The sequence below is a fragment of the Diospyros lotus genome, chromosome 11 (assembly GCF_014633365.1).
Source record: "Diospyros lotus cultivar Yz01 chromosome 11, ASM1463336v1, whole genome shotgun sequence".
Lineage (NCBI taxonomy): Eukaryota > Viridiplantae > Streptophyta > Magnoliopsida > Ericales > Ebenaceae > Diospyros > Diospyros lotus.
The window spans coordinates 31,126,620-31,142,660 of record NC_068348.1 but is presented as its reverse complement, the minus strand read 5'-3'; the positions used below and the strand labels follow the sequence as shown (position 1 = coordinate 31,142,660).

General features: G+C 36.7%; 4 protein-coding genes across 11 annotated transcripts in view; 2 read left to right on the top strand and 2 right to left on the bottom strand.

Moving 5' to 3' along the window:
* The window catches only part of LOC127813325 (uncharacterized), a 34,579-nt gene extending 33,952 nt beyond the window's left edge, over positions 1-627 (top strand). For 2 of the 4 annotated variants that reach the window (XM_052354251.1, XM_052354250.1), the window contains exon 18: positions 88-627. In XM_052354251.1, the coding sequence (XP_052210211.1) occupies positions 88-91 (4 nt within the window). In that variant the 3' untranslated portion in view covers positions 92-627. The remainder of the gene's footprint in view (positions 1-87) is intronic. The other 2 variants (XM_052354248.1, XM_052354249.1) reach the window with 2 other exon arrangements.
* Positions 628-2,549: 1,922 nt separating this feature from the next.
* Positions 2,550-8,534, top strand: LOC127813236 (hydroxyproline O-arabinosyltransferase 1). Its single transcript, XM_052354108.1, has 8 exons — positions 2,550-3,073; positions 5,805-5,872; positions 5,985-6,186; positions 6,283-6,380; positions 6,493-6,562; positions 7,047-7,118; positions 7,253-7,366; positions 8,162-8,534. Exons 1-8 carry the CDS (start codon positions 2,666-2,668, stop codon positions 8,219-8,221), a joined length of 1,092 nt encoding a protein of 363 aa, XP_052210068.1. The 5' UTR covers positions 2,550-2,665; the 3' UTR covers positions 8,222-8,534.
* Positions 8,453-11,496, bottom strand: LOC127813235 (pentatricopeptide repeat-containing protein At3g61360). Of its 5 annotated transcripts, XM_052354107.1 has the most exons (4): positions 11,257-11,496; positions 11,050-11,110; positions 8,682-10,945; positions 8,453-8,596 (listed from the first exon to the last, which is right to left on the bottom strand). In XM_052354107.1, exon 3 carries the CDS (start codon positions 10,748-10,750, stop codon positions 9,203-9,205), a length of 1,548 nt encoding a protein of 515 aa, XP_052210067.1. In that variant the 5' UTR covers positions 10,751-10,945; positions 11,050-11,110; positions 11,257-11,496; the 3' UTR covers positions 8,453-8,596; positions 8,682-9,202. The 5 variants fall into 5 exon arrangements, with proteins under 5 accessions (XP_052210067.1, XP_052210065.1, XP_052210063.1 ...); XM_052354105.1 differs by having other exon boundaries at positions 8,682-8,770; positions 8,947-11,496; XM_052354103.1 differs by having other exon boundaries at positions 11,050-11,496.
* Positions 11,497-12,879: 1,383 nt separating this feature from the next.
* LOC127812506 (40S ribosomal protein S11-like) lies at positions 12,880-15,468 on the bottom strand. Its single transcript, XM_052352910.1, has 6 exons — positions 15,341-15,468; positions 15,219-15,259; positions 14,995-15,095; positions 13,464-13,608; positions 13,284-13,373; positions 12,880-13,195 (listed from the first exon to the last, which is right to left on the bottom strand). Exons 1-6 carry the CDS (start codon positions 15,350-15,352, stop codon positions 13,105-13,107), a joined length of 480 nt encoding a protein of 159 aa, XP_052208870.1. The 5' UTR covers positions 15,353-15,468; the 3' UTR covers positions 12,880-13,104.
* Between the last annotated feature and the right edge of the window lie 573 nt (positions 15,469-16,041).

Below are 16,041 nucleotides of genomic sequence, written 5' to 3'. Positions count from 1 at the left end.
ATCGGTAACAACTGGCCACAGTAAAATAGTATGTATCCCTACCGTGAAATTTAATTATTGACTTGATGCTTTGGATGGATTAAACAGATGAGGATTGATCCATGACATTATGCATTCACCTTGGCATGATGAGCCCGTCTTTGAGGAAGAGGCCATAGCATCTTGCGCAATGCAAATCTTTTTCTGTAAGATGTGTGCACATGGCCTTCACAAACTATTTATTTAGCAAAAGCATTCTCGGCTGTACAGTTTTGATAGATTATTGTTCCTATGATGTTTCAATGTGTGAAGCTAAGATCTAGATTGTTGCAAGTATCTTGTAAATTACAGGACGAAATGTCAACTAAATGTGATAAAAATTTCATGTTTGTGCTAACAACAACAGATCTGGTGGCAAAGCTCCGATTGGTTTTGGACTTTTGGTTATGGGCTTCCATAGCTTTGCCTTTCCGATTGGTGAATCTTGTGGAAAAGAGAGCACAAAGGTTGATTAATTGTGAAAAATTGCTGGATTTTGTTGCCAAGGCAGCACAAACTTTTTGTGGATGTTCCTCCTAAGAGAGAATGGACATCTAATTTTGTTAGTTTCTCCAATCAATTAAAGATTATGTGGATGGGAAACTTGTGTTTCAACTTCTTCATTAGGTTACAAGGTGTGGGGTTATTTAACTGTATTTTTCTTTTCATGTATTAGAAGATTGAATGGAGATTTGGGTTTAGGTTACAAAAATAATATTTTTTTAAAAATGTAAGAATAGGATTTTCGGGAGTCTTTTTACAGGGTCAAATAGGTTGATAGACAGGTTTATAGAATGAGGGTTAAAAGATTAAAATGTCTTCACTTACATTGCATTGGAAAAAGTGTATTGGAAAAAGTGTAATGCAATGTGGGTGAGGGTATTTTAGTCTTTCTACCTCCATTCTGTAAGCTTATTTGTCAACTTGTCTGGCTTTCAAAAATTTTCGAGAATTTCGGTTATGAATGATTAAAATTCAATGATGATTTTCATAGTCTCATCAGGGGACCTTGGTAAAAGAAGTTTCTAATGCAGTAACCTTAATCCTATTAAGCAAGCTTTTATTTTCTGCTAGTCAAAGCATTAGCAGGGTTAGTCTAATATGAACAATAGATAAACAAAGATGAATTACAGTGTGGAAGGATGGGCAATTCGGCATAGCGTTAGCCTAACATATCATTGTCCTTTGTCCGCAGCCACTCTCAACCCTCCCCTTTCTCTCTTCCCTCTGTAAATTCATCAAATTCATATTTTTATTCTCATGTTGTCACACTTTTTTTTACTTGATCACTTGAATTTTTAGTTATTTTGATTAGATTTATGTACTTATATTTTTAAGTTAATTTAACTTTTATATTTGGAATTTTTGTGTGTAACAATTTTAATTTTTTATTATTTTAATTACATTCATATATTTAGATTTTTAATTAATTTAATTCTTATACTATGACATATAAAAAAAATTAAATTAACTTATCTCAGTTTGCATATTAAAATATATAAATTAAAATAACATATTATTTTCCATTTCCCCAACCACGCTTAACCCTTTCCTTTGTTGATTCTTTATTTTATTTTCTATTTTGATTTCTCCTCTTAAAGATGTACTTTTTTCATATAACATAAAATTAAGATAGTTAATGCTAGGCAAAGGACAAGCAAACAATATGCTGGTATTATCCCAATAGATCGTGAGTTTCAATCTTGACCTCCTCAAAACAGATCTCGTGATTTATTTTCACTTGTATAATCAAACGCATGAGCACAAAAATTACACAAGGATAGTCATCTCCAAGGACGAATTTAGTAAGTCTAGGACAACTCTCAACAAAATTTAAATTTATAGTGTAAATTTTTTAATTTTTTAATAATAACCTACTCTCAATTTTGTTAAGCTCACCTTCAATTTTGCCCAGCCCAATCTAACTGCCCAGATCAGCCCTTGTCATCTCAAGATAATTAATACTAAAATGTATTTTGGTATTCATCAAACACCACAAAATATCCAAACCTACTCTATGAACAGTGATTCAAATGGCTGGAAAAATGGATTAATTGCATTAGCCTTGCCAGCCCATCAATCGCATCATAGTCAAACTTCCGCCTAACTTATAAGGAACCCTTATATATATATAGGTAAATTACACTCCACCCTGGCAGATTTATATAAAGACAGAAACAACTTTTACTTTCAAGAATTACACTAGTTACTCTAGTTATTCAAGATTATATCAAATTATCTCACAAGTTACGTTAAGGAGTTAAAGTTACATGAATTTATTAATAATTGCTTCTTCAAAAATATGATATTCAGTCATTTTGGATGGGTCAAATTAATGAGTCAATTTAACAAAATATTCAATTTACCCCTGCCAAACAAGATGAAAAAGACACCTATATTTTTACCAAAGGGATTTAAATTTATTTTTTAAAATATTAGGATATATGCTGTAATTTAATGAAATCCAGGGGTCGAGAGTGTAATTAAATATATACATATTTCAAGATATATATGAATTGGCCACGAGGCCAGCAGTTTCTTTCAACCACCCCCCTCTCCCAGCTGACAACAACAGCAGAACCCCAGAGACGACATTGGGAAGCAGCCACCTTCAGATCCTACACAGAGAAACAAAGAAAAACAGATAATGGGTTGTGGGAATTTCTTCTTCACCTTGATCATTACCTTCTCCGTGGCTCTGATCACTTACAATGTCATCATCTCAGCCAACGCCCCTTTGAAGCAAGGCTTCCCTGGCAACCCTTCATCTTCTTCATCAAACGGGTTCATTTCAGTTGACCCCATCATCAAGATGCCACTGCAAAGATCGAAACAAGCCAAGAAAAGGCTGTTCCACACGGCGGTGACTGCTTCTGACTCGGTGTACAATACATGGCAGTGTAGGATAATGTACTACTGGTTCAAGAAGTTCAAGAATGGACCCAATTCTGAGATGGGTGGCTTCACGAGGATCTTACACTCTGGGAAGCCTGATAGATTCATGGATGAGATCCCAACCTTTGTTGCTCAGCCTCTCCCTGCTGGAATGGATCAGGTATTCATTGGGTTTCTTCTACTTTTTTTAGTTCAATTCTTGATTTGATTATTTTACAGTGCGTTTGGGAGAGAGGATGGAGTGTAAATGGGTGAAATTGAAATGGATGGAAGTTGGTTTTCCTTGTTTGCGAGAGGTATTAGTAATGGAATGGAATAGAAACGGATGGAAATTTTCATCCGAAGGTCCATTATTTGTCTCCCCCAAATTGAGGGAGGACGGATGGAATGGAAATGGATATTTTCATTAAAATGATAACGGTCATTTATTGATTAATATCCTTTTATTCCATCCATTTCCATTACTCTCCAAACAAAGAGAATATATTTTGCATGAAGAATCAGATGATTTTTTGTGCATTCCTTAAAATGGTTTCTTTACACAAACAGGGTTCTTCACATTTGAGTGCTAACTTGACAAACTCAACTCATTTTCATTTTGGCTTCCGTTGTTCCCTTCTTTGATGATTTTGGCTTTTACCTACTTTTCAGGAAAATTGTCTTTTTCACAAACAGAACTTGCTTCATGTTTGACAAGCTCAATACAAAAAAATTATCCAGAAGTTCCCATTTGGTTGGAAACTGATGAAAGAACTAATGAAAAATTGGAGAAGATTACTATACTTTTCTATTTGGAGCTTCTTAGGAGGATTTTGTTTCTACTTTAAGCTAGTGCCTACTTTGTGTATTCTACTCATAGGAGGTTTTGGTTGTTCTAATATTTGTTCTCTACTTGTATATGTAACAATATGCACAATCTCAAGGGTAAGGGACTGGAGGATTATTGGTGAGGGAGAGCAGCTTGAACTGATAAAAAATATATCTCACTGTTGTTAAAACAATGATCAATCTTACATATCCAAACATTTGAAGCAAGGCCTCAAGCATTGATGGGAAAGACATATTCCTTGAGGAAAGAAGAAATAATTGTTTGTCAAAAATAAGCTAAAAAAGTCTCCAATTGAAATCTTTAAGAGAAAAATTATTGTCCTTGTATCTGTGAAGCTATAGTAGGGGCAAATGCATTAGGAAATGGGTTCTAGGAAGAACACATCATCTCGTTCTTGATCAAAACAAAAATTTCTTACAGAACTTCAGAGTTTTGCAGTAGTTTAAGAAGCATTTATTGTACATATGATATATGAAGATTATTCTAGTCCTTGCAAATTACATTTTCAAGCCACTTGTGTCTTAAGGTCCGAAGAAAATGAGAAAAAACAGGGTTGGCTATGAATTCGGGACTTGAATTTTGATATTTATGTGTAGGTACGGGAAGCGGGGAATGTTGTTGATGTAACCTAACATCCAGGTTATGAGGCACTTCTTTTGCCATAAACACGTTGGCCTCCCTGGTTCAACCTTAATGGCAGAAGCAGTTTGGGAAGGCATAACATAGAGATTGGGGGAATGACTATCAATTTGGAACAAAACAGAAATGGTCCTCTTGGTGTATAGCAATTTGTAGCCTTGCAACCTACACCACGTCTCTTTTCACTATAACTAGCTCAGTCAGAAGAGGCTTGAGAAACTTCAGCTGGAAATTTTTAGTGGGCCACGGGATGAACTGTAAATAGGATTTGATAGGACAGGGGTTGGTGTGTTTTCCTTTTGAGAGGCAGTTTTGTATTAGGGAACTGGAGTTACTTAACAACATTATGGTGGAGAAATGGTTGTGGAAGTCTGAGGTACAGAGGAATAGGATGTGGAGGAGAGTGTTGACCATGAGAAGGTATCACTTTAGAAGCTTCACTTCCCAGTTCTTGCTCTTCCTCATTAGGGAAGATATTTTTTTAATCCTTTATTTAGAAGGAATTTCAAGATTGAGAGATGGACAGCCAATAAGCTCTTCTTTGGAAATCAACACAGGTTGATCAAATACCTGCCATGCACCTAGTTTATTTTCTAAGACCGTTTGTGGCTTGAGATCATAAACTCCCCTTCCTTTCTTGATCATTGTTGTATGGATCTTCTATATTTACTTACCCCAGGAGCTTGTGTTGAAGCTTTGTTCCCTTGGAATGGAATGTAGAGAAATTCCTCTTAATGTTGCATTTTGTTTGGCGGGCAATTTAGGAGGCAATCCTCACAACCAATAACTTGAGGGTTGTTATGAGTGTTATATATGCAAACAAAATGTTGAGTTGGTCAACCATCTCTTCATTTCAAAGTGGCAGTGGAGATTTGGAGTTTGATCTTTCATCTGATTTGGACAATGAGGGGGATGTCAGCACCAATTGCAGCTTTTTGGTTGGTTAGTTAGGGTCTAGTTGTCCAAGGCTTCCATTGAGGAGGTCTTGGCATATTGCTCCTATTTGGGTGATGTTGCATATTTGGAAGGAGACAAGTTGTGGAACATTTTAGGGCGTGCAATGTTCACTGCAGTCCCTTAGGTTACCATGTTTGGTTCAGTTTTCTTGGCAGGATTCATAATAACCTCACTTTGTTTGTATGTTTTTCTGATTTTTTGGACAACTTCTTGTCTTCATGGAGTTCTATTAGGAACTTGTGGTTTCTCCAACACTCATATTCAGGAGCGTACAAAACCTAGAATTTGTATTGTAACAGACAGATGGATCAAAGTGTAATATTTACATACTCATGAGAGGAACTGATGATTGTGAATTGGAGGAGTGTGTACTGCTTCCTGTTTCTTTAATTATGCCTGTATATTTCATTCTACTAGTTTATACCCATGATCTAATTTTATCATTTCAATTTGCAATTAATTGAAGGGTTATATAGTTCTCAATAGACCTTGGGCATTTGTTCAGTGGCTTCAGCAAGCAGACATCAAAGAAGAGTATGATGAAAGCTTCTCTCTCTATGGAAGAACAATATTTCTATATCAATTTTCTCTCTTCATCTCAGGTCAATTGTTAGATCTAATAAAAGCAGGTCTTAATCTTATGCAGCTACATATTGATGGCAGAGCCAGATCATATCATAGTTAAGCCCATACCAAACTTATCCAAAGATGGCCTTGGAGCTGCATTCCCTTTCTTTTATATTGATCCTAAAAAGTATGAACCTGTTCTGCGGAAGTTCTTCCCAGAGGACAAGGGACCAATAACCAGCATTGATCCAATAGGAAATTCTCCTGTCATCGTTGGAAAGGTACATGCATCTTCCATAAGGGTTCCTTGTAAACCCTAAATCCTGTAGAAGATTTCAGTTCGTGTATTTTTCTTATTTCTTTTTAACTGGTATTAGGAATCTCTTAAAAAGATAGCTCCCACTTGGATGAATGTTTCCTTGGCAATGAAGAAGGACCCTGAAGCAGATAAGAAGTTTGGTTGGGTCCTTGAGATGTAAGATTTCCCTTGTGATATTCTTTCCTTGCTTTTGCCCTTTTCTCACCAGTCTTTTGAACTTGAAGTTCTGCTGCTGTTCCCAACATATTGTTTTATCATCAATATGCAGGTATGCTTATGCTGTTGCATCTGCTCTGCACGGTGTTGGCAACATCTTGTACAAGGACTTCATGATTCAGGTAAGAGAAACAAAGCATTAGATACTAATTTGGTTTTCTGCATCTTGCAGCTTGCTAAATTTATTAGTGAGATTCTTCACTTCCATGTCTTTGACATTTTTTTTAAAGAGTCATTTGATTGATTAGGATGATTACGCGAGATGTTGCAAAAGCGACTTCATATTTCTTCGAATCAAAGTAAAACTGTAAAGAGACAAGCATACCCTCCTGTGGCTGAGAGCTACCCCAACCCTTGGAAAGTGGGGAGTCTCGTCACTAAGGACGCTCTCCACAAGATAATTTATGCAAATTATTACTTCTACTGTTATACAATATTTTCAGTGTTTCTTTTCTTCAATTTACACAAAGTAACTACTCATGCATTGCTTGAGTTGTGGATGCATGATGCTAATTGTTTTGAGGCTTTCCATCTTATTCTAATCAAGGTAGTTTTCACCTCTTCTGCCATTTTAACACACAATGTCCTGATTGTGATGCATTGCAGCCTCCCTGGGATACGGAAATTGGGAACAAGTTCATCATCCATTACACTTATGGTTGCGATTATGATATGCAGGTATCATATGAATCCTTGTAGCAACAAAGATTCAAACTTTAACTACAAATGCATTTGATCATTGTCATTTAGCCTGTTTCCAGTGTAACCAAATATGTTACTTGGCTGTCAATATCTCGTGTTGCCATGATCAGGGTAAGTTGACCTATGGAAAGATTGGAGAATGGAGATTCGATAAAAGATCCTATGATGCTGTCTGGCCACCGAAAAACCTTCCTTTGCCCCCACCTGGTGTCCCAGAAAGTGTGGTATGTCTCTTCTAGTTCTACTCCTAACAATTTGCTTCTCACTCAAAGGAAAAATACGTTTAGTTTTCAATAACAGAGACAACTTCTCCTCCTCCTCCTCCTTCTAGTTACTTCTTTTGTTTTTTTTTCTTTTATTATTTTGTTGATCCTAAACTCTGTTACACAGGATGTTTTTCCTAGGGGCTGCAATTGATACTTTGGGAAAAAGAAACAAAATTAAATGAAGTTCTAGGGTATAGGGACTGGTCAGCACTTTCATAGCATACAGCAAAAACAACAATCCTAACAATCCCAAGCCTTAATTCCACTAGGATAGGTCGGCTATATGAACTGAAAACATCTGCAACCAGAACAAATCATTTTAACTTTGAACTCCAAATATCTCCCCTACATATAAATTTCATACGTTTGATCCAATGGCATAATGTGAGAATAAGCCAATATCAATACTAGATGAGTATCAAGCCTAGAAGAATTTAATTTGATGACAGATTATTTGGTTCAGAAAAACAAACAAACAAACAAACAAACAAGCAAACAAACAAAGCCAAGGAATTCTTGTTTCAAAAGCTGAAAAGAGAGAAGCATAGGTGCAGGAAGTAAGAGGTAGTTCTTCAATTATTTCTGGATATAGGCAGTTTTGATTATCCAACAAGGTTTAGAGTTAGTAATAACTGCTAACCGTTATACAAATTTTCACATGTACATGGTGCAGCTTATGGATCTTTAATCTTTGGGTAAGAATTGTACACGTATTGTTATTTGGCTAACTGTGAGAAAATTCTGACATCACAGGTTACACTGGTGAAAATGGTGAATGAAGCCACGAAGAACATTCCTAACTGGGGATCTTGAAGGATTGACACTGAATACAAGGTGCTCTACACAATCCCTTGTTCAGAGACGATGAAATTTATACTTCTAAGCACGAAAGTGGGCAATTTTTGTCGATTCTGTGGTTTGGGATTGCATAGATCCACTAATCTTCAGGAACATGAAATCTTGCGTGCTGACAATGGGATGTCCTTTTGGCTCTTATGTAATACCCCTTCAAATGTAACATATATCCAATTCTATGCAATAGATCACAGGAGAGCACATCTCATTGACATGCAGTGTCTTAACTTCCTTTTGTTAGAGGCAACATAATATTCATCTCTGTTTCTCACTTTTCATGTTCATAGCTGAACATATTCTATTTTTGCTTTGGCATCAAGTTTATCCAGCCATCTGAAAACAAAATAAGTGATAAGCAAGCAGTATGATAATACAAAGCTCAAATTGCAAATGCATTTCAGATAGATGTTCAGCTTACCCTCCATTTTCCTCTTGTTCTTCGTGTTTATGCCTTATAAAGTACTTCCCACAAGAAGACTGTTGGATACTTCAACAAAGATGGTTTAACTGAGATTTAGAGGAAGTTCGATGATGTTAAATGGTCTGAAAATTCAGACTCAGAATTGAAGTGACATGAGAAAAAAACTCGATTGAAGTTACCAAATCACATTGATTCAATTTGATTCCCAGGTTACCGGGCCCATGGACAGACTGTTGGGCACCAGCCTTCCTGTATTACTTACCGCCAGAACAGTTTGATCGGAATGCTTCTGCTTGGATTTCAAGACCAAATGAACACTGAAAGGAAAAAGGCACCATTTCCTTGGCAAAAATTAACAAAAAAATTCAGAAGACAATTCATTTGAGAAGCGAAACCGAGATACCTACTGAAAAGATGATGGATTAGAAGAAATGCCAATACAAGGATTACAACATAGCAATAGAGCTAGCTTTGTGATGAAAAAAAATAATAATAAATAAACAAATTAAACTAGATTTTCATGTGGTGGTGAGAGAAAGAATGCCAGTGGCATGCCCTCTGGATGGAGGTAAAATCTTCTGTAATCTCTTGATCATCTGGTCAAGCTTCCTTAACTTCTCCATATCTCCAGCCTGCAGAAAAAACCTCTCCAACATCCGAAACGCGGCCTCACTCATATACCTCCCCCTTTCCAGCATTTGTTTTGAGCACTCAAAAGCTTCTTGCACTCTACCATGTGAGCATAGTGCTGTCACCAACAGATCCAATGCATGACAATGGGCACAATGGCCTTTTTCTGATAAGTAATGCCACAGATTCAACCCCATATCAGGCTGCCGATTTATGCAGAAAAACTTCATCAACATCACCACTGTTCGTGTCTTGGGTACAAAATTTTTCTCTGTCATCTTCTCATAGAGTTCAGAAACACAGTCCATATCTTTTGACCTTATGAATCCCAAGAACATGGTATGATAAGTAACATTGTCGTGCCTGATACCTTTTTCTTCCATTTCATCCATTAAGCCGGCTGCAGCCTTCACATCTCTGAATCTAACAAAACAACTCATTAGAGCATTATAAGTTCCAATATCAGGTCTTAAGTTTCTTCTAGGAATTTCATTGAACAACTCTCTTGCCTTGGTAGTGTTTCGAGCGAGCCCTGCTCCATGAATTAAAGTAGTTATTGTTTCTATTGTAGGCAAGCAATTTGCACGTTCCATCTCTTTTAGAAGTCTCAAACCATCAGCAAAACACCCTTTCTTGCAGTAAGCATCAATTCTGATGTTATAAGTGACATTATTAGGCTTAAAGCCTCTCCGAACCATCTCATGGTAGAATAATTCTACTGCAGTAACATTACCGGATTCCTTGAACCCCAACAGCAAAATATTCATTGTTTTGGTGTTGGGAGAAAATCGAGGATGCATCTTGTTGAACACAGATTTTGCCTCCTTCATCTTCCTCTGCGTGCAAAATGCTCTAAGTAGTACATTGAACTCATCAGTGCCAAATTTCCTCCCTACAAATATATTTTCCTCCATCCTCTCGAATGCTTCAAGGGTATCTTCATAGGTCTGGAACTTTGCAATTCTCGCTAACATGATGCTCATAGATTTGAGGGTCAACAAGGCAGGGTGTTTTTGTCGGATTTCTTCCATCAGTTCCCAAGCTTTATCAAAATAGCGCATTCGCGCAAGGATATGCAGTGTCTTCTCAAATGCGCCCGAACTTGGGCGAAAGCAGGACTGTTGAAGGGAGAATTTGAAGAATTCGAAGGCTTTAAGGCCATTGGAGTGTGCTCCAAAGAGGCCACCAAGCACATCTTCCACGAGCCGAGTTGAAAGTGCAGACGGGGGGACATGCTGCAGAAGTGTCGGGCGAAGTGGATGATCAGGGAATGGATGGTCGTTCACAACTTTGATGATTCTCTCAATTTCAGTATCTTTCTCTGCAGAGGAATGGATCCAAATCCGAGAGGTAGACTCGAAGGCAAAGGTACAAATCCATGAAAATTTTCTCGGAACAATTTCACTGTATCTATTCAGTTTGGCCAAACGAAGCATGACCCTGTTCTTCAAAACAATGAGCAAGACTTCTGAACTTCCATTTTTGGATTCAAAGCTTTACTCAGCACTGTACCAAGTTCATCTAAAACATTCATTAGTTAGACACTGGCCATCGTTTCAATCACATGTAGACATAACTCGGGATGCTTCTCTAATAACCTTTCTATATACAGCCAATCACTGAAACCCTAGCTGCAAACAAAAACACGCAGACAATGGAGAAAAAGAGAGACCTATTCTTCAGCGTCAACCAAATAAGCCAACAATCGAACAGGAAATCCGTTTCTCTTGCGTACCTATAGTTCGCCGTGCATTTCAGAGATGATCGGAAACCAAGCAAAGCCCCAAGCTTAACAACTAATAAATCAGAAACGAAACAAACAAAGCAACGGCTTATCAACACCGGAAAGGGAAAAGGAAACAGAGGATGCAACGGAAAATGTACAGTTCTTCCGATCGAGAAGACGCTGAAGATGACGGAGAAGACGAGGGAACAAATCTACCTTTTGTTTGCTCCGAAGATGATGACTAATAATTATATGTTAATTACACCTACACCCCTCGGTTATAATCTGTTGCCACTTAATGCCTCCATCATAGGAACTGTTGTGCTGACGCCCCGCTATTTAAGTCTGTCTCTCTGACAACATCGAGCCCTAACTCTCGAATAGGGCGTTACTGAATAAGCAAATAAGAGACGAAAATGAATCAACTTATTCAATAGCAGCTTGGTGTTTGGCTTAGCTTGAATTTAAATTTTAAATTTAATTTATAAATGAGTCGAGTTTGAACATATTTGATTAGATACTTATAAATATTAATAGATTCGATTAGAGACTCATAAATATACTTAATTAAAAATTCATAAATAATTCATGAACAACTTCCTTTATCAATATATTAATATATTTATTTATAATTTTATAAATATATTATTAAATATAAAATTATCAAATTTTAAATTATTATAATAATATAATTAATTTAAATATATTTAAAATTATTATATATATTAATTTAATCATTTAACATAATATAATATATATAAGAAAACAAATTAACAAATTAAATTTAAATAAAATAATAGATTTTGGTGAGTCCAAACCTATCGAGATTGAGTTCGCCAACAGATATTTGAGTTCTTATCTAATTCAAACCCGAGCTTGACTCATCAAAAAGTTGACAGTCAAACTCGAAACTAAAAATTATCTTGCGAGCTAAACTTGAAAAAAAGGAGAGAGAGAGCATTCTTTGGTGTTGCAAACATGGCAGAGGAGCACTACGAGATGGACAGAGGGTTTGTCCCAACCCCCCCCCCCCCCCCCCCCACCCCCTCTATATGTACGTACATGTATATCATCCATTATCCGTTGTTGTTGGGCTCAAGTTTCTCTATTCTACATTAGGGTTCTGTCAATTCGTAAGTTATTTATCTTGCCTTGGATCATTTGAATTTGTGGAAGTCAAATTCTTGTTTTTGCTCTGCTAGGGTTTTAGCAAAGAAGTGACTGGAGAGAGAGAGAGAGAGTTGCAAAAATAATGGATCAGGATTACGAGATGGAAGAACGGAGGGTTCATATTACCACTCTCTTTCCCCACGCCATTATCCGTTGTTTCATTGAACATGTTCTATCAATTAATTGTGTGGGGTTGCAAAAAGGTGATCGGATATTACTACCTGTGGCTGGCAATCATGGTGCAAGTGAATATCATGCATTACTTGTTGCATGGAAAATTGAGCTTATATGTCACTGTATGTATGCATATATGTATCTTATCGGTTGGGTTGATTTTCAAGTTATGAGGACTGGGGAGTTGATGATGAACTGATTGTGGAGGACTCATGGAAGAGCCAAGTGGGAGGGGATTGAAACTGCCTCTAATGCTTAGCTTTTGAGATGAGATAGAGAGAGAGAGAGATGATGGGCTCTTTAAGGGCAGTGACTCACCCTTTTATCATTTGTTATAATGTCTTTACAGAAACCTGGTACTTGCGAATGAGAATAAAGCATACCACATTCAATCACATACATAGCTTTTGAGTGAAAATTTTGTGATTATAAGGAGATCAGCAGAATTCAAGATGCTTCTCACACAACTATTGCAGAGGACATACATTTAGCACCTTAAGGAAAGCATACTGATCCATCCATTCATCAACAATCAAAATAACCCACTACACAGCACTTGACTCAATTACTAAGATTGGAAAAAGAAATCCAACAGAAGTCTCTGCTCAAGAACAAAAATTTTCACCACATACAAAACTTCAAAGTCAGCTTAATGGAAATATAATGGAAACGGATCAGGGGATCCCTGTAAAAAGCTTTCTTCTCCCCTAGTACTAAAACTTACATCCCGGTAAAGGCCTTCTTCCCACCAGCAGAAGAACCAGCTGGGATCACTTTCAAGACATTAAATCTCACCGTCTTTGACAATGGCCTGCAAGATGGCACATACACACTTCATGAAATAAAAGAAAATTAATTCTACAATGTATTGTAAGAACATTATAGAATTCAAGGCTGACCTGCACTGGCCGATGGTAACATGGTCTCCTTCTTTGACACGGAAGCATGGGGAAATGTGAGCTGGAATGTTTGAATGCCTCTTTTCATACCTGGGTTAATCAATCACACAAGTTTAAGATCAGTTGTGGAAAGTGATAACCACCATTCACAAATGAGAAGAAAAAGGCAATGAGGCTTGCCTCTGGTATTTCTTGACATAATGAAGGTAGTTGCGCCGAACAATGATGGTTCTCATCATCTTGGCACTGTGGCAGGTTCCAGCAAGTATACGACCCCTGATAGAAACATCACCAGTGAATGGACATTTCTTGTCAATGTAAGTTCCTGCAAAAGGAAAAAACAAAAAAAACATTAAACTGCTCTCAACCTGAAGGACCTACCAGTTATGGACAAACATGTCCAGTAACTAATTGCTTCGATTAGTTTCCATTGTACGCAAATTAAGCATACATTATAGCAAGACATCTACGTCCATTTATCAATCCAATCCAATTTTAATCACCTTATGAGAACAAGCTTCTTTTGTAATTAGAATTATCAAAGGACAAGACATATCAATGGCCCAAAAATGCAAGGTCAATTTTTTCCTTCCCCCTCGGTTATAACTTAACAGGATGGGAATTCTGGCCTCTTTATCAAGCATGCAGCCTAAGCCATCAAACACCTCATAAAGGGAATAAACGCAGAGTCGGAAACTATTCTATTTGTTATACCAAGCTTAATACATGGTTGATGAAAACACCCACCCTTAAGACTTGCTATCACACAAGACTACATTGTCCCAAATAAAAAGAAACAAGAATGCCACATAGCCCATCATGAAACCAGTAGTTGGCATGGGGCTAAGTTTGAAAAATATCCTTCCAAGCACTAGAAATATTCAGATAGCACGGAGACCTAGATTTACAATCTATACTTTACTTATCTTTGGAACTACCATTTAACATTTTTTTTGTTTTTGCTAACCAAACTACCATTTGACATTTACTTGTTTCCATTGTTATGAAAAAAATATGATGCCAAGAATCTGATCAAGATTTCTTCAAATAAACGAAATGCTACAGTTCAGAACCAAAGTCTGATTTAGATAGCTTCCATAGCTATCATAAGTTAACCAGGTATGCCTACTTTTTTACTCTCGTACACCCCTAGCAAATTGGAATTGCAACACAAAGATCACAATTTGTATTCTCCTGCATAAAGCAAGTCCACCCCAACAATCCAAATTCTATTATCAATGAAGCTCCAGAACAACTAATTCCACGAGACCTAACTTCATAAACGAAACTACTAATTTACCATGGTATGGTCAGCACGGAGATAATAACACATCAAAACAAAGTGATACAAAGCACAGTTGACAGTACTACCAATCAATCAGATACCACATTCAAAACCTCACCTCCCTTTTGGTTAGGATCTCTTAGATGGCCAATAATGTCCACTTTTATACTCCAGATACATCTATCAAGTTGGGGATTGGGGTTGTAAACAACACAGGTTTAAATGTCGTCCACAAAAAACAAGACCGACCCATTACTTAAGCCAAAGGACCGAGGATACAATCAATTTCCAATTAAGCTCCAGAACAAATAATTGCATAACGTTGTTATAACAGACTTGACGTAAACCCAAACCAAGTTAATCGAATTTCAATAACATGGGTGAAAACAGAAAGAGAGTTAGCAAAAGTTATCAGTATTACTATACCTTCAATTGCCTCTCTGGGGGTCTTGAAACCCAAGCCGACGCTTTTATAGTAACGGTTACCTCCCTTCCCTGGCCGCTTCCCCTTGGAAGATTTCTTCGAGCTGCCAGAGATTGCTCGCCATATTCAAATTCACGAGGAAGACACAAAAAATAATAATAATAATAATAATAATAATAATCAACAAAACACAAACACTTTCCAAGTCAATCCCTAGAAATCTTACCAAAGGAACACCTTGGGCTGCTTCAGGAACGCCTTCTCCGTCTGCAGCGCAAATGTCCAAATCCATCAGATCGGAAGCATTGAAGAGAGAGAGAGAGAGAGAGAGAGAGAGAGAGAGAGAACCTGTTCCGCCATGATTGAAGGCTACAGAGATCCGCAGAAGATGAGGAAGCAGAGTGTAACCGGCAGAAACCCTAGACGCAGCAGCCAAGAGCGAGGGGGTAGGGCTAAGGGTCCCAATTTATATGTAACGGAGAACCCTAAACACGCCACATACAATTACTAAAATGGCCTTTTATTATTTTACTTTCCTTTTAATCAAAAGAAATATTTTCACATTAGAAGAGTTTTTTTTATTTAAATCACTGTAATTTTTTTTTTTTGAAAATAAACTTTTTGTTTTCTAAATAATTTTTCAAAATACATTCATTGAATACTATGCTTTATTTTACTTTCATTTTGAAGCAATTTCTATAATTTGAATCCAATTTTCCCAATTTAGCCTTGAAATTATGTTCCCTAAATTTTGATTTTTATGCTTAATGTATTTTTTTAAAAATTTTATCATTATATCACTTGGAACCCTTAATTTTAAAATATATATATATATTTTTTTTTTATTTCAAAAATTATGAAAAAACACTATAAATGACATAAGGGTTAACACAAAAAACTTAAAGAGTGGTTAATCATTTATCCTAACCTATGCACAACATATTTAAGCTTGTTGTCATAATGCAACTTGCAACTTTTTAATGTTGATAATTACTATGAATATTTCTCAAAAAAATGCTAATCTTGTATAGCAAGAAAGTCGTAAAACA

Bases quoted from the DNA above. Each gene is read 5' to 3' on its own strand.
- LOC127812506 (XM_052352910.1), bottom strand. The intron at 15,096-15,218 runs GTAAGATTTCTA...AATCTCTGGCAG, and splicing joins CAGCCCAAGGTGTTCCTTTG to CTCGAAGAAATCTTCCAAGG. The intron at 13,374-13,463 runs GCAAGCCTCATT...TGATTAACCCAG, and splicing joins TATGTCAAGAAATACCAGAG to GTATGAAAAGAGGCATTCAA.
- LOC127813236 (XM_052354108.1), top strand. From the start codon at position 2,666: ATGGGTTGTGGGAATTTCTTCTTCACCTTGATCATTACCTTCTCCGTG. The intron at 6,187-6,282 runs GTACATGCATCT...AACTGGTATTAG, and splicing joins CTCCTGTCATCGTTGGAAAG to GAATCTCTTAAAAAGATAGC. The intron at 6,381-6,492 runs GTAAGATTTCCC...ATCAATATGCAG, and splicing joins TTTGGTTGGGTCCTTGAGAT to GTATGCTTATGCTGTTGCAT.
- LOC127813235 (XM_052354104.1), bottom strand. From the start codon at position 10,750: ATGCTTCGTTTGGCCAAACTGAATAGATACAGTGAAATTGTTCCGAGA.